Here is a 23,816-nt window from a genome sequence, read left to right as displayed (position 1 = left end):
AATTTTAACAGGGAGAAATGTAAAGTATTGCACTTGGGCAAAAAAAATGAGAGGCACAAATACAAGATGGGTGACACCTGGCTTGAGAGCAGTACATGTGAAAAGGATCTAGGAGTCTTGGTTGACCACAAACTTGACATGAGCCAACAGTGTGACGCGGCAGCTAAAAAAGCCAATGCAATTCTGGGCTGCATCAATAGGAGTATAGCATCTAGATCAAGGGAAGTAATAGTGCCACTGTATTCTGCTCTGGTCAGACCTCACCTGGAGTACTGTGTCCAGTTCTGGGCACCACAGTTCAAGAAGGACACTGACAAACTGGAACGTGTCCAGAGGAGGGCAACCAAAATGGTCAAAGGCCTGGAAACGATGCCTTATGAGGAACGGCTAAGGGAGCTGGGCGTGTTTAGCCTGGAGAAGAGGAGGTTAAGGGGTGATATGATAGCCATGTTCAAATATATAAAAGGATGTCACATAGAGGAGGGAGAAAGGTTGTTTTCTGCTGCTCCAGAGAAGCGGACATGGAGCAATGGTTCCAAACTACAAGAAAGAAGATTCCACCTAAACATTAGGAAGAACTTCCTGACAGTAAGAGCTGTTCAACAGTGGAATTTGCTGCCAAGGAGTGTGGTGGAGTCTCCTTCTTTGGAGGTCTTTAAGCAGAGGCTTGACAACCATATGTCAGGAGTGCTCTGATGGTGTTTCCTGCTTGGCAGGGGGTTGGACTCGATGGCCCTTGTGGTCTCTTCCAACTCTATGATTCTATGATTCTATGAATATCCAAATCTCATTTACAAGCCTTGCCCTGTTCCCAGCTTCCTTTCAAATCCCTTTCCTGCAGTTCCTTCTGCTCCAGTAAATTGGTCAGTGCAACTGAGCTGCCAGCCCAGAAGAGGCTACTCTGATGGAGAAGACTCTATGGGCAGCCTCCCCTTGTGAGGACTTCCAGCTCTGCACAAAACCCAGCTGGTGGGGAAAGGCAGCCCTCAGCAGACGCCTTGTCTTGCTCTGCTGCTGGGGCAAAATGGGCTTCAGCTGCTTTGGAGGAGCAGCTCTTAAGCCTTTTGAACCAGGTCCTTCACTTGAATATGGCGCCCAGTGAGTTCCAGGTGCTTTATAAATGTCAGGCCAGCTGGGAGCTGAGAGAGTTTCCAGCAGGCAGGCAGCAACTGAGTGGAACAGGACTGGCCGGCCTCACTCACCTCCTTGATCTTCACCAGCTTCTGCTGCAGGAAGCGCACGTCCCGTGTGTGCTCCTGCTGCTTCTTGCTCACTTCCCCCATCTTGTGCAGCGCCATCTTCATCCTGCAGGTGGGAAAAGCACCCCATGAGGAGGCACACAGAGGGGGTCTGGGGCACAGGACTCGGGGGTCCAACACCCACCCAGGTCTGTCAGTTAATCTGGTTGCCTGAAGTCCCTTCATAGGATGCCTAAGACAGATACGTGACGCCCTCTGAACCAGGGATGCCTACAGAGAATGCAACTTGGGGGGCTACTTAAGTTCCTCTCAATGGGGTGAGGATGCAATTCTTAGTTCTTGGCTGATTGTCAGAAGGCAACTCTTGCTTCCCTTCAAGGGCTCCTCTACATCCCTCCTGCACCCATGAACAAAGGTCTTTCAGGTAAACTCACCTATCCTGTGAATCAAAGTCCTGCAAAATACTAACGGATGGACCTTCTCCATCACCCTTCCTGGCCCTTTTTATTTATTAATGCATTTTTCAATATACACCATACAGTGGTACCTCGGGTTAAGTACTTAATTCATTCCGGAGGTCCGCACTTAACCTGAAACTTCTTTTTTTAAATGTTTTAAAGTTTTTATTGTTAAAATAATTCAACATTAATACACATATATTACAAATATACAAGCATACAAACATACATTTCATACAACATTCCTACATACCTACAACATACCTACACTCAATCCCACAGATAATTCCTTTTCCCATCACCATCCACCACCCCTCTGTTCTTAACCTGAAGCACCACTTTAGCTAATGGGGCCTCCTGCTGCTGCCGCGCCGCTGAAGCACGATTTCTGTTCTCATCCTGAAGCAAAGTTCTTAACCTGAAGCACTATTTCTGGGTTAGCAGAGTCTGTAACCTGAAGCGTATGTAACCTGAAGCGTATGTAACCCGAGGTACCACTGTACATTCATATTTACATCCTATCAAATCCTGTATGGACTTTCCAACCTATCTTTCCTTGATGCCCTCTTACACATTCTTATGTTTGTTATACCTCCATTTATTATCCAAAGGTTTTACTCCATTTATTACTCCAAAGGTTTTCAACCTTTGGGGGTCCACAGCTCCCTTGACCAACTCCCTTCTTTCTGCGGCCCCCCTGTGGGGCTCAGGAGCCCAGTTGTGCCACCCCTTGCCTGCAGAGCTGGCTGCCTCTCACCCTTTTGGAACCCGCTTGTGGAGTGTTCCCTCAGCCTCCACCGCCCCTGGTCTCTGAGCCACCCCCCACAACCCAAAGAGAGGTGCTTCCTCACACTGCCCCACAAGGGCCTTAGTGGCCCATTGGAGACAGGCCAAAGCTGAACGGGAGGCCAGCACTTTACCTTGGGAGGCAGCAGTGGCAGCGGCAAACACAAGAAAGGCCAGCGCAGCGCATGTGAAATATACTCGGAGTCGAGAGTGGATTTCATGCTCTTTATTCAGTTCATAGTGGTGAGGAGGAATGCAAGTTCCCCTAAAATATCTGCTTTATATACATTATTTACTCAATGGGCTGCATGTGATTGGCTAATTCCGGGATTCTCCTGTAGGCCAATCAGGTTGTGGATTCATTTCCACCTGGAGCTGGATTGGGTGGCTCCTGCAGACCAATCATACTGCTGCATTGTTCCTAGGACCAATCAAGACTGCTGCATTTTGGATCCTATTCAACTCAGTATATAACAGCCTGCCTGGCTGGCCTCCCATTTGTCTGTCCATTCTCAACAACATGGGCTGGCGGGCTGGGCTCCTTCACCCACTTCAGTTCCTGGCAACCAGCATCCCCTGACCAACCCCAGGGACACCATTCACCTGTAGCCATGCAAGCCTTTGGGAGGCAGAGATGTGAGGCTGCATCAGAAGAGGAAGAGAAGGAAAGAGGGGCAGAGGCCAGGGTTGCCCACAGCACCCCAACCATCATTCAGGGCACCCAGGATGCCATGGCACATGGGCTGAAAACCCCTGATCTACTCTTTTCTCCTTCTATTCATAACCCTTTCTTTTGTTTGCTGCTGCTCACATATTAATCACTGCTGGTAAATTTATCTTGATATCACATTGTTTTAAATATCCCACAAATTGTTCCCACGCTTGTTACTATCTTTCCTTCTATATTTCTTATCTTGGCCCTCATGCTTGCTAGTTGGATATGTTCTATTAGTTTAAGTAGCCATTAGTTCTTTGTCGGGACAGCTTTCTCTTTCCACATCTTAGCGTACAATATTCTTGCAGCATATTGAGTGTATTGTGCACTCAATATGCTGCTACACGGAATATGCCAGCAAGTTTGGAAAACTCAGCAGTGGCCAGAGGATTGGAGAAGATCAGTCTACATCCCAATCCCAAAGAAGGGCAGTGCCAAAGAATGCTCCAACTACCGCACAATTGCACTCATTTCACATGCTAGCAAGGTTATGCTTAAAATTCTACAAGGAAGGCTCAAGCAGTATGTGGACCGAGAACTCCCAGAAGTGCAAGCTGGATTTAGAAGAGGCAGAGGAACCAGAGACCAAATTGCAAACATGCGCTGGATTATGGAGAAAGCTAGAGAGTTCCAGAAAGACATCTACTTCTGCTTCATTGACTACGCAAAAGCCTTTGACTGTGTCGACCACAGCAAACTATGGCAAGTTCTTAAAGAAATGGGAGTGCCTGATCACCTCATCTGTCTCCTGAGAAATCTCTATGTGGGACAAGAAGCTACAGTTAGAACTGGATATGGAACAACTGATTGGTTCAAAATTGGGAAAGGAGTACGGCAAGGCTGTATATTGTCTCCCTGCTTATTTAACTTATATGCAGAATTCATCATGCGAAAGGCTGGACTGGATGAATCCCAAGCCAGAATTAAGATTGCCGGAAGAAATATCAACAACCTCAGATATGCAGATGACACAACTTGGATGGCAGAAAGTGAGGAGGAATTAAAGAACCTCTTAATGAGGGTGAAAGGTAAAAGGTAAAGGTAAAGGTACCCCTGCCCGTACGGGCCACTCTTGACAGACTCTAGGGTTGTGCGCTCATCTCACTCTAGAGGCCGGGAGCCAGCACTGTCCACAGACACTTCTGGGTCACGTGGCTAGCGTGACGAAGCTGCTCTGGCAAGCCAGCACCAGCGCAGCACACGGAAACGCCGTTTACCTTCCCGCTATAAAGCGGTACCTATGTATCTACTTGCACTTAAGGGTGCTTTCGAACTGCTAGGTGGGCAGGAGCTGGGACCAAACGACGGGAGCTCACCCCACCGCGCGGATTCGAACCGCCGACCATAGGATCGGCAAGTCCTAGGCGCTGAGGTTTTACCCACAGCGCCACCTGCGTCCCGAGGGTGAAAGAGGAGAGCGCAAAATATGGTCTGAAGCTCAACATCAAAAAAAACTAAGATCATGGCCGCTGGTCCCATCACCTCCTGGCAAATAGAAGGGGAAGAAATGGAGGAAGTAAGAGAGAGTCTACCACCTCCCAAGGGAGTCCATTCCACACAGTTCTGTCAGGAAGTTATTTCTGATGTTTAGTCGGAATCTCCTTTCTCGTCACTTGAGGCCATTGGTTCCAGTCCTGCCCTCCAGAGCAGGAGAAAACAAGCTTGTTCCCTCTTCCATGTGATAGCCCTTGAGATTTTTGAAGATGGCTATCGTATCTCTCCCAGTCTCCTCTTTTTTCAGACTAAACATACCAAAATCTCTCAACTGCAGAATGCCACGGCGAGGCTCTTTACAGGGCCTTGCCACAGGATCACATTCATCCAGTGCTTTACCAGCTGCACTGGCTCCCAGTGGAGTACAGGGTCAGGTTTAAGGTGCTGATTTTGATCTTTCAAGCCCTATGCGACCTAGGACCCACGTACCTATGGGACCGCCTCTCCTGGTATGCCCTGCGGAGGACCTTAAGGTCCACAAATAACAACACTTTGGAGGTCCCGAGCCGCAAGGTGATTAGATTGGTCTCAACTAGGGCCAGGGCCTTTTCAGTACTGCCCCTGACTTGGTGGAACGCTCTGTCCCAAGAGACCAGGGCCCTGTGGGACTTGACATCTTTCCACAGGGCCTGCAAGACAGAGCTGTTCCGCCTGGCTTTTGGTTTGGACTCAGTCTGACCCTTATGTTTCCCTCCCCGTATGGTTTTGATTTATGGGCTACTACTAAAATGAGGCTGCATTTTAAATTGTATTTTAACCTGTATTTTAATTAGCAGTTTTCCCCCCTTTCCTATTATGTTTTATTGTAATTTTATTGGTGTTAGCCGCCCTGAGCCCGGTTCTGGCCGGGGAGGGCGGGGTATAAATAAAAATTTATTATTATTATTAACCGTTCCTCATAAAGCCTGATTTATAGACCCTTGATCATCTTGGTTGTGCTCCTCTGCACACGTTCCAGCTTGTCAATAAATATCCTTAAATTGTGGCACCCAGAATTGGACCCAGTATTCCAGGTGTGGTCTGACCAAGGCAGAATAGAATAGCACTATGACTTGCCTTGATCTGAGCACTAAACCTCTGTTCATGCAGCCTAGAGTAGCATTTCTTCATCTCAATATCACACTGAGCATTTGGACTAGAGGGACAACAGCAGGTCCCCAGGAGTCAATGGAAAGGCAGATTCCTGCCACCAGAATACTTATGGCGTCCAAATCCCTTGATGATGGCTCTCGGTGGTTTGATGTAGACGTTAAAAGGTACAGCAGACAGAATGGACCCTTGTGGGACTCCACAGCCCCAGAACCAAGAAACAAACTCCCAGTGCTTTCCAGTAGTGACTGAGCAGGGGTGGAGCCCCCATAACAGGACCTGCAAATCCCACCTGCTTCCGCTGCTCCAGAATGCCGCAGCCAGGCTCCTGGCCCCACCCCAAGGCAGCAGCGTGGCTGGAGCCAGAAGTCCCAGGAAGGGGAAACTGGGTTTGCTGGTGTCACTGCTGCGCCCACCTTCCCAGCGGAGTGGAAGAGCCACACTTACCGATCCAGCTGCTTGGTATTCTTCTCCTGCAGACTGCTCAACAGCAGCAGGAAGGTGTCAAGGAAATCCAGGAAAGTCTTGGGGCTGATGAGGGGGAGGTGGGCAGCCAGGGAAGTCGTGTATGCCATGGTACAGCAATGGATCTGGGAGGCAGCCTTGGCCGTGCGATGCATCAAGTCCTTGAGGTCATGTACCGACGTCAGCCCTAACAACAGAGAATGGACATATCTGCCCAGGTCAGAGCTTGGGGTGGGGTGTCCATCATGGAGACAGAGATTGGGACGCAGGAGAGTGGAGAACAAGTGGGCAAGCCAGCAGGGAGTGGGGGGGGCGGCATGGTGGGAGGGACAGGAGGGAGTGCCCTTCCTCCCCACTCCCAGCTGCTGCTTCAGTGGCACCCACCTCGAGTGAGCTTGGTTGAAGTCTTCTGGTGGTGCATGAGGTGCTTGGAGGCCACTGCCACCAAGGACTCATGGCTCCATGGCTGATAGACCTCCAGGCTGCTGAGCACTTGGGCCAGGGCTGTGGCTGTGATGGGCGGCAGTGCCAAGGAGCCAGCACCCCCCAGCAGCAGCACCACATGCAGGTTGGCACGCACAAACTGGAAGAATCTGCAAGGAAAGCCAGAAGGCAGGACCTGAGCCCTGAACCAAGTCCTCCCTTGCCAACCCCCTGGGCCAAGGGCTGCCCCAGCCCCACACCTTTGCAGAATGAGCTCCTCTCGCATGTTCCGCTTGATGTTCTGGTTCTCCTGCAGCAGGGCCTGGATGACAGCCATGGTGTCCTCTGGGCTGTAGAGGCCAGGGCACGTGCCCTCGGCCATCAGGGCCAGTAGCAGGTGCAAGTTGGCCAGGCTTATGCCGGCGTGCACCAGCAGCAGCACTCGCTTGCCCATGATGCCTGCCTGCCAACTGGCCAATCGCAGCAAGGCCAGGGCCCCTGCCTCATCCTCTTTGGCAGGTATCTCCATGAGCAGCGAGGCGGTGGCACGAGCAGCCAGAGCCACGAGGGTCCTCCGCCCTGTGCAGCGGGCAAAGGAGACAATGGCCCCATGCCGGTCAGGGCCGCAGAAGAGCCGGCTCAGGCGCACTATGTGCTTCAGCGCCTCCAAGCACAGCAGGAAGGTTTTGGGCAGCAAGGGCTTCAGCTGCTTCTCCAGGGTCTTCCAGAGCTTCTCTTGGTAAGGGTTGTGGGTGTTGGGGCTGTAGGAGTCGGGGCCCAGGTCCTTGCTGAAGACGACGTCCCGGAGCTCCTCACCTGGCTGCAGCAGGAGGTGGGAGGGCAGAAGGGGGCCGGTGCTCTCCTTCTTGGGAGAGCCATGGCGCCTGGCCTTGTGGAGGTGAAGCCGGTTGGGGGATGCCCGGCACCGGTCACGTGGGGACCGGCCCTGGGAGGTAGGGGTCTGCTTCCTTGCAGCTTCCTCTGCGGTTTCCGCCTCTGTGGTCTCGCTCTCTAGCTCCAAAACAGCCAGGCCTTCTCCAGGGTCTGGGCGGTCCAAGGCCAGCGCTACTGCCTGCTCCACTGGGTCCCAGGGGTCAGGGCAGCCCACCTCACCACTCCAAGGGAAGAGGAGCTTCTCTTCTTCTGGCTCCTCCTCCGCTGCCCATTCTGCATCAAGGCTGTTGCTGAAGCTCCTGCTGGGCAAGTGGAAGGTGATGCCAGCTCTGCTGGGCGGGTGGTGGTCCTGGTCCCTGGGGGGGCTGGAGGACCAGGTCCTCTGCGCCACCCGAATGACATTGCGCTTGGCACAGAAGACGGCTATGGCGACGTCCATCAGCATCTGCTCGCAGAGCTCCCGCTGCTGCTCCCTCTGCAGTGGGTCACAGAAGACGCACAGACACTCGTGTATCCAGAGGCGGACGACCAGTCGGGTGCTGAGGAGGGCAGTATAGCCCGCCCCCATGGTCATCTTGGTCACCCCAGAGGTGCGCCGGCTGGACGCCTGCTTGAAGTTCTGTTCCTCCAGGGGACTGCTGAGGTGGATGCCTGGGCGGGGCCGCAGCAGGAACAGCCCCTTGAACACCTTCTGGATGTCGTGCAGCGAGAAGTGGAAGAGGCAGCAGGCGGGAGAGGGCGGGAACAAGCTCTTGGCCGTCTCATAGGCATTGATGGTGGCCCTGACCAGTGCCAAGGCCAAGTCATTTTGCCGGGTCAGCAGGGGGAACTTCTCCAGCCAGCACAGAACAGGCTCCACATACAGGCCCAGCAGGGAGTCTCTGGTCATGAGCGGCAACACCACAGTGCTGAAGAGCCTGCCAAAGCGAGGGCAGAGGGGCAGGGCGCCTGTCATGGGCACGGAGAGTGTGCCAAAGCAGTTGAAGCCGGTGGCCGGGCAGTGCTGCACCTCCAGGGTCTCTCCGTGGTAGAACTGCTGGTAGCTCAGAGCCTGGCGCAGGGACTCCACCACAGGGCTCGAGCCCCGGGCTGAATCTGGACAGGAGCAGGAGGAGGAGGACCATAAGAGCTGTGGCAAAATCCCTCACGGCCTCCCCACAGTGCAGGGAGAGGACGTTCTCCTCCCCAGCCCCCTTGGCTCACCCACAAAGGCCAAGTGCAGGTCCTCCACCAGGAAGAGGCAGCGTCCCTTGGCAGCTGCCCCGCGCCCGGGCTTGCCCTTGTCTCGCGCCAGGCTGAGGAAGCGCTTGTGCAGCAGGTGGCGCAGGTGGGCTGGTCTAAGTGCAGGGGTGAGGCAGACCCGGTGGTAGCTGTGGTTCGGTTGCACCAGCATCTCTGCAAAGGAGGACTTCCCGCAGCCCGGCTCCCCAACCAGCAGGACTGGACGCTCGCTGCTCAGGAGCAGGTCCACCACAAAGAGCGCCCGCTCATGCTGAGGAGGGAGGAAGGAATGGCAGAACACACATGGGCTCCCCAGCCAGAGATCCCCCCCCCAAGGGGCTGGCCCTACCTGGGGCTGCAGGACAGAGAAGGTGACTGGGAGGACCTTGACACGGTTGGATAGATAGGACCCGTTAAAGGATTCCAGGGTGCCATCCGCTGCCAGGGGGCAGAGGTCGAAGGCGGAAGGCCCAGTGGGGAGCTTGATGGAGAACTGGCTCCTGTGCAGGGCCTGGCGGGCAAAGTGCTCAAAGAGAGGCCAGTGCCTGGAGGAAGACAAAGGGCAGGGGAAGAACTCTTTGAAGCCCGCAAGACCGCAATACCAAAATGCTGCTCCACCCACCGGCATGGCTCACACCCTGCCTGTCCAGCACCACCAATATAACAGAATCATATCAAATCGTAGAGTTGGAGGGGACCCATGTACAGTACTGCATGTACAGTAAGATGTTCTGACCCCTGTGGAGAGTCAGCAGCTCTGCTGCACCACTGTGATGCCCACAAGGGAGAAAAGCCCAAGGTCCAGAGGGCAGAGGAGAGGAGAGGATCTTGGCTGCTGGCTTTCCGTAGGTTGTCTTGTTCCGAGTCTGAAGTGGGTCTCTCCGAGCCCTCCTTGTCGTCGCAGGGCCTTGCCTGGGGGCAGGGGCATAGCATGGGGGGCCCCGGGTGTGGTTGCCCCAGGAAAAAAATGTTAGGGGGAAAACATTTCAACCAGGAAGCGACCTCTCCAGACAACAGAAGAACTCTTCTTTTCTTTGCAGCTGTAATTTCCTGCGTGACGTGGCCCCATTAGGCAGCTGAATATGCGTGTTCTCCATCCATTTCCCTCCCACCCCTCCGAGTGGCCCTGGGCACTGGCAACCCACGCTCCACCACCAGACAAGGGGGGAGGGGCTGAAGAAGAGTTTGGGATGGTCTGAATGAGGAGAGAGGGTTTTGGGGCAGAGACAGAGCCCTCTTGCCTCCATGCGGGACCTCCAGTGCCACTCACCTCTTCACTTGCCCTGCCCTATGATGCTGGGATGCCCCTTGCTGGCTTCGGAGATGTCTTTGCAGGCTCCCACCCGCTTTGCTCCTCCAGTTCTCTCCTCTGCCCTCCCCCAAGGTCTCTTCTTCACTTGCATTTCTCCAGCCTCTGTGCTGCCCCCTCAGTACACAACATCAGCTAGTTGGCAGCTGGCGCCCGTCTGTCTCGGGAGACTATGGAGGAGTGTGCCTTTGGGGGTGATGTCAAACTATTGGAAGGTTACAGCACCAAGAGGACAATCTCCTTCCATACACTTACTGGCATTTCCAAAGGCTCCTTCTTTCCTGGCTCTCCCCTGCCCCCACGGGCCATCCTTAGGTCTTCCCCCCACCTTGTGAGGCAAAGAGTGCAAAGAGTCCAGAGTACCTGGGGTGTAGGTGGCCTCCGAAGCCCCAGATGTAGGCAAAAACAAAGATGCTCTGCGCCAGCAAGTGGTGGTGGGCAGGGACGGTGTCGTCCAGACTACGGGACAAGGAGGCAGTGCGGCTGTCCAAGACGATGCCCTTGGCGTCTGTGGGGAAAGGGCTGGGGTGAGCTGGGCTCCCCCCCACGCTCCATGCTCAACAGAGCCAGGGCAAGGAGCCTCTCCACCACTAAACACACAAAGGGCATAGGGATCTACGGGAATAGCCCCACAGCATGGGATGCAGCCCTGGCAGGAAGAGGCTCCTTCCCCCACACCCTGGGGTCTCAACATGCCCCCAGGTGCCCCGGGGGGGGGGTCACTTACCTGTCGACTCCTGAGTGGCAGCAGCAGGAGGAGGAGGCAGGTGCTTGACCCGGTCCCGGCGCAGGTGTTGCTCCAGCAGGGCAAGGAGGAGCCTCAGGAAGGTGGTTGTCTCCTGGACGCCCTGGGCCACAGGGTCCTGGGGGTGGGTGTGGGGGAGCAGCACCGAGCAGCAGTGCTCCCGCAGGAAGGCCAGCGTCGCGGGGAAGAGCTCCTCGGCCAGGCTGCGCAGCATGGCCAGGCTCTCCTGGGTCAGGCTGTACATGCGGTACACAGGGGCCAGGCCCGAGGCCAGCAGGCCCCGCCACAGGCTGGCCCCCCCGCAGTACAGCAGGGAGTAGTGGGTGCAGACAGAGGGGGGCACGTTGGAGGTGCTGGGCATTTCAAAGAGGAACTTGACATTCTTGGGGATCCGCAGCTTCTGCCCATTCGGCAGACTGAGGGAAGGTCTGGCACTGAAGAGGGAGGAGATGGGCTCCAGCCACTCTGCACAGGCTGCCCCATCCAGCACCAGCCACTCCTGGGAGCTCCCCTCACCAGTCCTGCGTGCCAGGGTGGAGGTGGCCGCTCTCTGCAGAACCCGGGAGAGGACCCCATCCTGCCATATGCTGCCCTCCAGGCTCCCCACAAACTCAGCTACACTCAGGCAGTTCGGCCACAGGCAGACGGTGCTGGTCGGCTGGAAGAGGCTGCTGGGGCTGACCTCAGCCATGTGGGCCCCCGGTGCAGCATCGCTGGCTGCCAGGCGGCTCAGTGCCTTGGCCAGGGTGCGCCACATGGTGGTCTTGCCGCCCCCCGCAGGCCCCAGCAGAAGGACGCCTGGGGCCCCCAGCAGGGCCTGGAAGAGCTGACCAGCTATGCTCAGGAGCTCCTGCTCGGGCTGCAGCTTGTCCTCGTGCAGCTGGGCCACCAAGGCACTCTGGAGGCGGTAGGGCACCCGCGACTCAAAGGCCTGCAGGGGGGCTCCCGGAAAGACCTCGCGCAGCAAGTCCCGTGTGTTCTGGAGTCGTGGGCACTCAGGGCCGCTGAGCAGCGAGGAGAGGCACAGCGCTTTGACCATGGCCGGCTGCTCCTCCAGGCCCTGGAAGAATGCGGCCCTGCCTGAGGGCCGGGACTTGAGCGTCAGGGAGCCCTGCCCGGCTGGAGGGCTGAACAGGATGCTGACCGCCACCCTGACCACCTCCCGGACAAGGCTGCAACGGCCCAGGTGGGGTTTCGGGTTCAGCTCCCCCTCCAGGCGCAGAAAGTGGTTCAGCTTCTCTGCGAGACGGGTAGCCTCCCGGAAGCCAGCGGCCAGCAGGGTGACCTCTGCCAGCTGGGTGAGGTCAGGGGGCAGCATGGCCAGGGGGCGCATGGCCAGGCACAGGGCCTCTGGGAGGCGCTCCAGGGTGATGACGCAGCCATAGGTCTCCCGCACCCGCAGCAGCCGCCCCCCAAAGAGGATGTTGCCCAGGACACGGGGCTGGTAGGGCTCGGCCTCGTCGGTGCCCAGCTCCAGCACTGGGATGGCAGGCTGCAACTCACCCTCAGAGCTCTCGGAGCTCTGGCTGGAATGGGGGGAGCCGCCACCCGAGGACACCCCTGCTGTGGCTCCATGGCCCCCTTGCAGGCTCTGGCACATCCGCTGCAGGTCAACCAAACGCTGGCTGAAGGCCGAGAGCACGGCTGCCTCCAACCGCTCCGCCGCTTCCAGCAGCAGCAGTGCGCCAGCATGCACCGCCCCGCAAAGGTAGCGTGAGAGGCAGCCCACCGACATCTGCAGGGTGCAGTGCAGGGTGACCAGCTGGCGACCCAGAGCCTCGGCCAGGCCCCGCACCGTGTGGGACTTGCCCACGTCCGGGTGGCCCAGCAGGCCTCCACAGCGGAAGTCGTCCAGCGCCAAAAGCAGCCCCAGGAAGGTCTTGTCCAGTGAGGGGCTCCCCAGGAGGTGCAGGCAGGGCCCCAGGTACTCAAAGTCATAGCGGAAGCGGCGGTCAAGGGCTTCTGCCCAGCAGCCAGGGGGGCTGCCCACCCAGGGGCTGCCAGCAGGGAGCCCCGCCGTCTGGGCGCACTCGGGACTCAGGGCCACGTGGTACTTGAGGAGCCGGGCCCACTCAAAGGCTTGCGGGGAGCTCACCTGGCACTTGAGCAGCCGGGCAAGGGTGTCACGCTGCTGCACCGTCAGGGTGATCAGCACTTCCAGCAGCAGACCCAGCTGCTCACTGCCGGGCCGGCAGGGGCGCAGGTTGCGGAAGTTGCGGACGTAGTGGGCCAGGGCTTCCAGCTTCAGGTTTAGCTTGAGCTCCAGCTCTGGCTGGCAGCAGTGATTTGAGAGGGCCTCCTCCAGGGTGGCGCGCCACACGGCCTCCTCGGCTAGCACCACACATTGGTTGGGGAAGGTGCGACACAGCGTGGCCCAGCCCTCCACCACCATGTGGAGGGGCAGCTCGGTGGGGCCAGGGCGATGCTTGAAGGCCACATCCAGCTGGGGCCGCAGTGCCAGGCGCTGGGCCACACACTGCTGCATCTGCTGAAAGACGGTCTCTTTCATGCGCTGCTCCAGGGCACAGAGCCACTGGGTGGCCTTCCGGCTGAGGCAAACTATGCTGCACAGCTCCAGCTCCTCCTCCTGGTCCCCAACCAGGCCCGTCACCTGCACCACCGGCAGCTCGGCTGACAAGGTGCCACGGTTGTGGGTAGCGGAGGGCACGATGAGCGCCAGCTGGCGCACTCCGGGGAAACAGCGCTGGGCCCAGACTGAGGCCTCTGCTGGCTCAGAGGCTGTGGCCAGCAGGCTGATCAGCTCCTCGTTGCTGAGGAAGAAGAGGCGGGGAAAGCCCATGCGCGTGCCCTCCAGCACGTAGTCCAGGGCTCGGATGATGACCTGCAGGTCTCTGGAGCCATCCACAAAGGCTTCTTGCAAGGCACCCCCGACAAAGCGGCTCTCGCGGCAGGAGCCACAGGGGGGCCTCACACTGGACAGCACCAGCGGGTCATTGCAGGTCACCTGTATGAACTCTCGGAAGTGGCTGTCCACCCGCTGGAACCGCGACTCCTGCATGGAAGGGGAAGGGGGAAGACTGGGCTGCAGCAAGGGGCTTCGGGCAGAAAACCAGTGCAAGGGCACCCAAAGGGAAGAGGCAACCAAGAGGCTCGGGGGCTAAAAGAGGCCCGTCTGCAACTCACCAGCTCAGAGCTGGGGAGACTGATGTCCATTTCGTAGAGAACAATGTTCAAGAAGACCCATTTCTGCTGGAAATTGACCCAGGCCTCGAGCAGGGATTCTGAGGTACAAAGTGGAGATGAGGATAGGGAAGACTCTCTCTTTGCTGCAAAGCACCTCCTCCCTCATGGCCAAGCTGGCCCAGAGCTATGGCTGTCCCCCACCCCAAAAAAGAGGGCTGCAGCAGAACTGCCCTTCCCCCAGGGCCTCCTGCCCCAGCTCCTCACCAAAGGAACGCAGGATGGACGCCCAGCTCTCAGCCTCCAGCAGGATGTCAGAGGAGAACGGGGAGAGGATGATGTTCTGGAGAGTCAAGAGGCTGTGCTCCACCATTGCCTTCAGCTCTGCAGTATCTGAGGCCGAGACCAGAGGATGAGGGCTGGGCAGGGAGAGGAGGCAGAGCCCACCTTTGCCCATGCCACACAGGCATGAGGGCTCCCGCAGCAGGAGCCACCTTCAGAGGACTCTCTCTGCTCGGGTCACAGCTCAGTCCCCCCTCCCCAAGTGAGGAGCCCTTGCCATTGCAGCCGAGGCTGGCACTCTGGTAATTTACCTGACAAAACGTAAGTGCCACTGTCCTTAGAGATGTATTCCAGCTTGGGTTGGCGGTGCCGTGCAGCAGCCGGCCGGCGAAAGCGCTCAGGCTGCGGCTCCTTGTGGGGAACGTTGAGGATGAAATTGACGAGGCGGAACTGCTTCTCGGCCCAGGACCTCTCCAGGCGGAAAAGGGTGTCCCTGGCGTAATGGCGGCTCTTCTCCAAAGCATAGACCTGGGGATCAAGGAAGGTCACAGCCCCCCAGGAGAAAGTGGTGGGGTGGTGCCAGGCTGGGCCACACGGGCACAAGGAGCCTCCTTTTCTCCAGGGGGCCCAGCTTCTGCTAACCTGCCATGCCAAGCTACTCACCCTGAAGATGGAGTCACTGTGCTCCAGGAGCGGGTAGGAAAGGAGCTGCCCCAGTGTGAACTGCATGTTGAGGGGGCACTTGACGCCCATCACTGAGAGAGAGAAAGAGAGAGGGCGGCTGAGGAGATGGGCTCTGCAGAGTCCTCAGAGGAGGCTTCTCTCCCCCCCCCCCCCCCGCCTGCTGGCTTCTTGACTCCCACTGCTCCCACCATGGAAAGAGAGGAGGAGGAGGAAGCACTTTGACCTCCAGGGCAGGGTCCAGCAGGGGCCAAGGTGCTTCCTGCCTCATGTCTGAGCACCAGGGTCTCACCAGCAAATATCTCCTTCCAGCAGCTGAGCTTGAGAAAGTGGCTGCCCAGTTTCAGGAGGATAGGGAGGTACTTCTGCAAGTTGGCAATGGCACGCAGGCAGGCTTGCAGCACCTGGTTTGGGCTGGGCAGGCAGTGCTCCAGGCTGATCACCTCCTTTTGCCACTCTTCGGTCTTCTCCATGGCCAAACCGGTGTTGAACTGGGGGGTGGGGGAAGAGAGGAGAGGAGGTATGCTTGGGCAGCCTCACATAGGTTGCATGCTGGGGGAGAGGGAGGGACAGAGGTTTGGGATCCCAAAAGTGGTTCTCCTTGGGCAGGGAGAGGCCAACCCAGCCCCCTCCATCTCTTTACCTTGACAAATGCCAGACACTTCCACTCAGTGATCTGCTCAGTGATGATGCGGAAAAGCTGCCAGATGCGAGTGTGGATCTCGATGACCCCCTGCTTCCCAGTGATGAATGTGACGTCCATGCAATCCCCTGAGGAAGCAGCAAAAGGCCGCAGCAGGGTTCACATCCAGCCCAGAAGAAGGGAGCTCCCTCCTTGCAAGGAAAGGACACCCTGCAGCTCACCTGTCAGGATCCGCTGAGAACGGCAGAGATCAGTGATGCGCAACACCGTGGCCTGGAAGGACTGGCAGAGAGTGCGCAGCTCCTCTTCCATGGCCCGGGGGTTCTGGGAGGGGTCCTGGAAACGCCCCACTGTCACGACAGTCAGCAGCTCCTGCAGCTCCAGGGTCGCTTTCCGGAGGGAGCTACTGAGCTCAGCGATGATGCTGAGGCGCCGTGAGAAAATGAAGTCCGAGACCTCCCGCTGCTGGTACGCAAAGGCATCCCAGGTGTCTAGGAGCTGCAAGAGCCAAGGCTGAGGGTCAGGCTCATGCCAGGCTCTCCGGGCACCTCACGCGAGAGGAACCTGCACAGCCCAAAGGGCTGCTCTCCATCCCAAGCACATCCCAAGTCTGCCCCATGCTTATCTCTGGTCACAAACGCTATCGGAAGGAAAAGGTGAGCTGGAGGTGACCTGCTCAACATCACACAAGTGCAACAGGCTAGAAATTCCCAGGGGGACCCACTTTTCCACAGAGTCATTGTGGGTGGGGATACTGGGTGCCCATAGTTATTCAGTGCTGGGGGCATGCTATCATCCCATAGCTGTCAACTTTTCCCTTTTCTTGCGAGGAATCCTATTCGGAATAAGGGAATTTCCCTTAAAAAAAGGGAAATGTTGACAGCTATGTATCATCCTCCCAACCCAAATATGCCAAGTGGTCCTGGGATGGATACTTAATCAGTGAGACATGTTGTAGTGATATCAAATTCAAGATATATTTAAACTGCCAGTCACAAAGGCAATCCAACATGGTCACTTTTGGCTTCAAATGAGAAAACTGACCAAGAATGAGAGCACTGGTAAAAGGAAAGTTGAAAAGCAAAACCAAGTGAGTGAAAACTCTTCAAAATACTTGGGGGTTGTTGAAGAACCACAATACTAGAAGCTCAGTTGGAACATACGCATGTCAGTAACACAGCTACACCTCCACTGAATGCATGAAAACAAAAACATATGAATCAGACTAAGAGAATGCTGAGGGGAAAACAGAGGTGGCTGAATGTCCTCCAGTCCACTCCTCAAACAGAAATTCACAGTAGGTACCAATTTCCATTTTGGGCCAGAATGGACTAGAGGGTATTCAGGGAACAGGATGTAGCAGAGCAGGATCCCCAAAGGATGGGCTGGGATTCCTCTGCGTCAAAACCAAATATGAACAACCCTCTGAGCACCTTTCCTCAGTGTCAACTGGGGGAAAACCATCTACTTTATAGGGCTTCACCAAAGTATGTGAGGTCCTAGGGGATGCCCTGCAGATGTCAACAACCGGGAAATTGTCCTTTAAAACAAGCCAAGGTGCCATTTCCTTAAAGAATGAGTGGAGAGTCCCCAAGGACTTCCCCATATGCCTGGGTAATACACAAATTAAGACATTTAGTAAATAAAGGATGAGGACACCTTCATCTCCTTAGATGGACCTGAGAAAGAAGAGCCAAACAGGGAAGGCTCGCATTCTGTCTGAGAGAAAAATGTCGGACACACCAGACATCTGGGGACGGCCAGCTAGGGCAGAAAGAGGGAAGCCCTTCCAGGTTTTGGGCTCTATGGAAAACTGAATGGAAAGTGGTCTGGGGATAAAAGCACATCAGGATCCCCTCAGAAAGAGCTGAGTTGAGCATCAGAGGACGAAGCCCCCAACTCTGAAGAAGACCTACAAGGTGAAGGATTGGCTACGAGGAAAAGAGTTTTCTTTTCTTTTTATGTACATTAGTTTTCTATAACTGTATTGTGAAAGTTTTTCAAAGTACAGCAAGATATAGAAAAGGGCACGGGTGGCGCTGTGGGTTAAACCACAGAGCCTTGCGCTTGCCGATCAGAAGGTCGGCGGTTCAAATCCCCGCGACGGGGTGAGCTCCCGTTGCTCGGTCCCTGCTCCTGCCAACCTAGCAGTTCAAAGGCACGAAGTGCAAGTAGATAAATAGGTAACACTCCGGCGGGAAGGTAAACGGCGTTTCCACGCGCTGCTCTGGTTCGCCAGAAGCGGCTTAGTCCTGCTGGCCGCATGACCCGGAAGCTGTACGCCAGCTCCCTCGACCAATAAAGCGAGATGAGCGCCGCAACCCCAGAGTCGGCCACGACTGGACCTAATGGTCAGGGATCCGTTTAAGATATAGAAAATGAATGTACATAAAAAATAGATGGAAACGTTACAAAAGGAAAAAGAAAAGAAAGAAAAAGAAGCAGACAGAAGATAGGGAAGGAAGAGAAGAGAGAAGAAAAGATGAAAAGAAGCAATATAGAAAGTGAAAAAGAACTTCCCATTTTCCACCTGCCGGTTACATTCAAAAGTTATGAAAAATGTCGTATTTTAAGAGAGGGAAATCTACCTTTGCAATAGCTAAGGAGAAGCCTCAAGAAACTAGGGAAAGACACTCCGGGCGTTTCCTGCACTTCCGATCCATCTTCTAGGGGAGTTCCTAAAACTCCCCAGGGACTCCTGAGGTAAAAAGGGATGATTTCAAGCTGAAGCTGTTTAGAGCTGCCCTTGCAAACACCTCCACACAGAAGGGCCAAGTCTTGTTTTAGTAAGCAGCTTGGAGGTGTTTTATTCTGATCAAGTGGAGAGGGAGAAATCCCTTCGAATCTCCTGCAAAACCTCCGGAGGGCCAGCCTGCCTCACAGGGCAATGGGGAGGAGAACCATGTCCGCCACCGGGAGCTCCTTGGAAGGGAAAGACGGGACAGAAATGTAACGAAGGAATCAAGAAAGCCAGACCTTGCTTGGGCCCCTGAGAGGCTGCCTGCTGTCTGGCAAAGGCCTTGGGGAGAGCGGCCGGGAGGCAGCGCTCTGAGGGAGCCATTTTGAGCTGGGGAGGGAAAGGGCGGCTGCCATGTCTGGGCCCGGCTGGCTCCATCCCGGTCTGTTCTGAGGAGAAAAATGTCTCCGCTCCTCACAGAAGAAAGGAAAACCAGGCCCTGCAGCCGGGGACTCGGGTGAGGGAAGCTTCCGGAGGAGAAGCCAGGGACGGGGAAGGGCAAAGGCCTTGGAGGCCCAAGCGGAGCCTCGCCTGCTGCGTCTCTCCTGGCCCTGTCAGAGCAGGGAGGGAGGGAGGGAGGGAGGGAGAGAGAGAGAGAGACCCCTCAATGGCCGCCTGCGGGGGAGCCAGGGCGGAGGGGGGCCTGAGGCCAAGGCCGCTGGGGGCCCAGAGGAAGAGTGTCCTATTCCTTGAGTGTCTGTTGACTCCCACTTCCCTTTCCCGGGCGCAATATTTTTCCCACCTGAGGGCAGAGCCTCATAAGGCTACACTCTGCCGTCCCCTTCTCCTTGTGCCCTCCATCTTTCCCAACATCAGGGTCTTTTCCAGGGAGTCTTCTCTTCTCATGAGGTGGCCAAAGTATTGGAGCCTCAGCTTCACGATTTGTCCTTCCAGTGAGCACTCAGGGCTGATTCCCTTAAGAATGGAGAGGTTGGATCTTCTTGCAGTCCATGGGACTCTCCAGAGTCTCCTCCAGCACCAGAATTCAAAAGCATCAATTCTTCGGCGATCAGCCTTCTTTACGGTCCAGCTCTCACTTCCATACATCACTACTGGGAAAACCATAGCTTTAACCATATGGACCTTTGTTGGCAAGGTGATGTCTCTGCTTTTTAAGATCCTATCTAGGCTTGTCATTGCTTTTCTCCCAAGAAGCAGGCGTCTTTTAATTTCGTGACTGCTGTCACCATCTGCAGTGATCATGGAGCCAAAGAAAGTAAAATCTCTTACTGCCTCCATTTCTTCCCCTTCTATTTGCCAGGAGGTGATGGGCCCAGTGGCCATGATCTTCGTTTTTTTGATGTTGAGCTTCAGACCATATTTTGCGCTCTCCTCTTTCACCCTCAATAAAAGTTTCTTTAATTCCTCCTCACTTTCTGCCATCAAGGTTGTGTCATCTGCATATCTGAGGTTGTTGATATTTCTTCCGGCAATCTTAATTCCGGCCAGGGATTCATCCAGCCCAGCCTTTCGCATGAAAGGCTTTTGCATAGTCAATGAAGCAGAAGTAGATGTCTTTCTGGAACTCTCTAGCTTTCTCCATAATCCAGTGCATGTTTGCAATTTGGTCTCTGGTTCCTCTGCCTCTTCTAAATCCAGCTTGCACTTCTGGGAGTTCTCGGTCCACATACTGCTTGAGCCTTCCTTGTAGAATTTTAAGCATAACCTTGCTAGCGTGTGAAATGAGTGCAATTGTGCGGCAGTTGGAGCATTCTTTGGCACTGCCCTTCTTTGGGATTGGGATGTAGACCGATCTTCTCCAATCCTCTGGTCACTGCTGAGTTTTCCAAACTTTTTTATTATTATTATTTAAATGTTATTTATTAAAAGTTTAAAGATTACAGAGAAAAGAAGAAAGAAAAAATGAAAAGTTAAACAAAACAAATCAATACCTTACAATACATAGAAAAAAAAACCAAAAAACAATACAGCAAAACAAAAAGAAAAACAAAAATGATTAAAAGCACATCCAATATTTCCATATCTTTGTCTTTCATTTACTTGTTTCATCGACCTCCTCACACCTCCCTTTTTTGTATTCTAATTCAATTAGCTATTTCAGCAAATCCTTTTTTTTTTTTTTAATATTTTTATTTTTCCATATAAACACAATACAACAAACATAAACATACAAAAACAAAAACAAAACAAAAAACATGTATCATTTCATATCCTAATTTCATATCCTATCTTCCCCGACTTCCTCATGCCTCCCCTTTCTGTATTCCAAATTCTTATCGATTGTTCAGCAAATCTTCCCTTATTTTAATTTAAATTTAGACTATTCTTCCTTATTTTCCTTGTCTTAACCATTGCTAATAGTAACCATTTACTTTCCAGTCCAACATCATTCTAACTTTCATTAACTTTGTGATATTTCTTTAAATAGTCCTTGAATTTTTTCCATTCTTCTTGCGCTGCTTCTCTTCCCTGGTTTCGGATTCTGCTCGTCATTTCTGCCAAGCCCATATAGTCTATCACCTTCATCTGCCATTCTTCCAGTGTGGGTAGTTCTTGCGTCTTCCAGTACTTCGCAATGAGTATTCTAGCTGCTGTTGTAGCATACATAAAGAAAGTTATATCCGTCTTTAACACCCCTTGGCCGACAATACCCAAGAGAAAGGCCTCTGGTTTCTTGGGGAAAGTATATTTAAATACCTTTTTAAGTTCATTATAGATCATTTCCCAGAATGCCTTAATCTTCGGGCAGGTCCACCAAAGATGAAAAAATGTACCTTCAGTTTCTTTACATTTCCAACATTTGTTGTCAGGCACATGGTAAATCTTTGCAAGCTTGACTGGGGTTATGTACCACCTATATATCATTTTCATAATGTTTTCTCTTAAGGCATTACATGCCGTAAATTTTATCCCGGTGGTCCACAACTTTTCCCAATCAGCAAACAAAATATTATGACCAATGTCCTGAGCCCATTTAATCATGACCGATTTAACCGTTTCATCTTGTGTATTCCATTTCAGCAGCAAATTGTACATTTTGGACAAATTCTTAGTACTGGGTTCTAACAGTTCTGTCTCCAATTTTGATTTTTCCACCTGGAAGCCAATTTTACTGTCCAGTTTAAACGCTTCATTTATTTGATGGTAGTGGAACCAGTCTCTCACCTTCCCTTTTAATTTCTCAAAACTCTGCAATCTCAATTTGTCCCCTTCCTTTTCCAAAATTTCCCAGTATCTTGGCCACTTGGACTCCATATTTAACTTTTTAACTGCCTTAGCTTCCATATTTCAGCAAATCCTTTCCATCTTTCTCAATTTTTGTTCTATAATTTATCTTAACACAATCTAACCTTAATTTTTCCACTTTAGCCCATTAACAATCTATTTTTACTTAATTCTTTATAACATTTCTGCTAAAGCCATATAACTTCATTCCAGCATCCTTCTAACATTCATTAATTTTGCAGTATTTCTGTAAATAAACTTCTGTTTTACATTACCCATGACATTTTAGCACTCATTGATTTTACAACAGTTCTTAAGATAAACTTTAAATTTTTTCCAATCTTCTTCCACCGACTCTTCTCCCTGGTCTCGGATTCTGCCAGTCAGTTCTGCCAGTTCCATGTAATCCATCAACTTCATCTGCCATTCTTCCCAGGTGGGTAGATCTTGTGTCTTCCAGTGCTTTGCGATAAGTATTCTTGCTGCTGTTGTAGCATACATAAAGAAAATTCTATCCTTCTTTGGCACCAATTGGCCGACCATGCCCAGGAGAAAGGCCTCTGGTTTCTTCAGGAAGGTATATTTAAATACCTTTTTCATTTCATTATAAATCATCTCCCAAAAAGTCTTAATCCTTGGGCATGTCCACCAAAGGTGAAAGAATGTACCTTCAGTCTCATTACATTTCCAGCATTTATTATCGGGCAAATGGTAGATTTTTGCAAGCTTGACTGGTGTTATGTACCACCTGTAGATCATTTTCATTAGATTCTCTTTTAAGGCATTACATGCCGTAAACTTCATACCTGTGGTCCATAACTGTTCCCAGTCAGTTATGGACCACAGGTATGAACCATCATAATGTTGTATCCAACATCTTGTGCCCATTTAATCATAGCAGATTTCACCGTTTCATCCTGGGTGTTCCATTTCAACAGCAAGTTATACATTCTTGACAAATTCTTAACTTTGGGATCTAACAATTCTGTTTCCAATTTTGATTTTTCCACCTGGAAGCCAAGTTTTTTGTCCAAATTATATGCCTCCATTATTTGGTAATAATGGAGCCAGTCTCGCACTCTATTTTTTAAATTTTCAAAACTCTGCAGTTTTAATCTGTCTCCCTCTTGTTCCACTGAGTTTTCCAAACTTGCTGGCACATTGAGTGTAGCACCTTAACAGCATCATCTTTTAAATTTTTTAAATAGTTCAGCAGGAATATCATCACTTCCACTGGCCTTGTTATTAGCAGTGCTTTCTAAGGCCCATTTGACTTCACTCTCCAGGATGTCTGGCTCAAGGTCAGTAACTACACTACCTGGGGTGTACAAGACATCCATATCTTTCTGGTATAATTCCTCTGTGTATTCTTGCCACCTCTTCTTGATGTCTTCTGTTTCTGTCAAGTCCTTACCACTTTTGTCCTTTATTATGGTAATCTTTGTACGAAATGTTCCTTTCATATCTCCAATTTTATTGAACAGATCTCTGGTTTTCCCCATTCTATTGTTTTCCTCTATTTCTTTGCATTGCTCGTTTAATAATTTAATAATAATAATAATAATAATAATAATAATAATAATAATAAATGTAAATGGCAAGTTCCCAAGAAAATCCAGTGTTTGGCTTCATAAGATAAACTTCCCCAAAATTGAGAGGATTGGTAAAGAGGAAGTTGAAAGGCAAAACCAAGAGAGTCAAATCTCTTCAAAACATTTGGGAGTTGTTTAAAACCACAATACTAAAAGTTCAATAAGAGTGTATACGTACATCAGATCAGGAAACATACCACGAGGGCCAAGTGGACACCAGTGTGGTTAATAAGCAAAGAAGCTACTGGAGGCAAGAAAGCTTTCTTTGGGAAACGGAAGTCTTGTCCAAAGGAAAAGGAACACAAACCTTGGCAAAAGCAAGGCAAGCAGACAAAAAGGGATGCTAAAAATGCTGGTGCACATTGCTAAAATCATGAATCATAGAATCATAGAATCATAGAATCATAGAGTTGGAAGAGACCACAAGGGCCATCGAGTCCAACCCCCTGCCAAGCAGGAAACACCATCAGAGCACTCCTGACATATGGTTGTCAAGCCTCTGCTTAAAGACCTCCAAAGAAGGAGACTCCACCACACTCCTTGGCAGCAAATTCCACTGTCGAACAGCTCTTACTGTCAGGAAGTTCTTCCTAATGTTTAGGTGGAATCTTCTTTCTTGTAGTTTGGATCCATTGCTCCGTGTCCGCTTCTCTGGAGCAGCAGAAAACAACCTTTCTCCCTCCTCTATGTGACATCCTTTTATATATTTGAACATGGCTATCATATCACCCCTTAACCTCCTCTTCTCCAGGCTAA

At 52.6% G+C, this 23,816-nt stretch overlaps 1 protein-coding gene across 3 annotated transcripts in view; it reads right to left on the bottom strand.

The window, feature by feature from the left end:
* DNHD1 (dynein heavy chain domain 1) overlaps window positions 1-23,816 on the bottom strand; it is a 57,579-nt gene that overhangs the window by 13,857 nt on the left and 19,906 nt on the right. For all 3 annotated transcript variants that reach the window (XM_083609365.1, XM_083609366.1, XM_083609367.1), the window contains exons 14-28: window positions 15,767-16,043; window positions 15,546-15,673; window positions 15,195-15,393; window positions 14,885-14,976; window positions 14,533-14,749; window positions 14,207-14,332; window positions 13,943-14,040; window positions 10,781-13,811; window positions 10,417-10,561; window positions 9,094-9,289; window positions 8,727-9,015; window positions 6,890-8,618; window positions 6,591-6,799; window positions 6,189-6,393; window positions 1,203-1,305 (exon numbers count right to left, since the gene is read on the bottom strand). In XM_083609365.1, the coding sequence (XP_083465491.1) occupies window positions 1,203-1,305; window positions 6,189-6,393; window positions 6,591-6,799; window positions 6,890-8,618; window positions 8,727-9,015; window positions 9,094-9,289; window positions 10,417-10,561; window positions 10,781-13,811; window positions 13,943-14,040; window positions 14,207-14,332; window positions 14,533-14,749; window positions 14,885-14,976; window positions 15,195-15,393; window positions 15,546-15,673; window positions 15,767-16,043 (7,044 nt within the window). The remainder of the gene's footprint in view (window positions 1-1,202; window positions 1,306-6,188; window positions 6,394-6,590; window positions 6,800-6,889; window positions 8,619-8,726; window positions 9,016-9,093; window positions 9,290-10,416; window positions 10,562-10,780; window positions 13,812-13,942; window positions 14,041-14,206; window positions 14,333-14,532; window positions 14,750-14,884; window positions 14,977-15,194; window positions 15,394-15,545; window positions 15,674-15,766; window positions 16,044-23,816) is intronic.

The sequence above is a fragment of the Podarcis filfolensis genome (assembly GCF_964270895.1).
Source record: "Podarcis filfolensis genome assembly, chromosome: 4".
Classification (NCBI taxonomy): domain Eukaryota; kingdom Metazoa; phylum Chordata; class Lepidosauria; order Squamata; family Lacertidae; genus Podarcis; species Podarcis filfolensis.
Note: the sequence above shows the minus strand (reverse complement) of the source record. Positions and strands in the feature narration are given on the sequence as shown.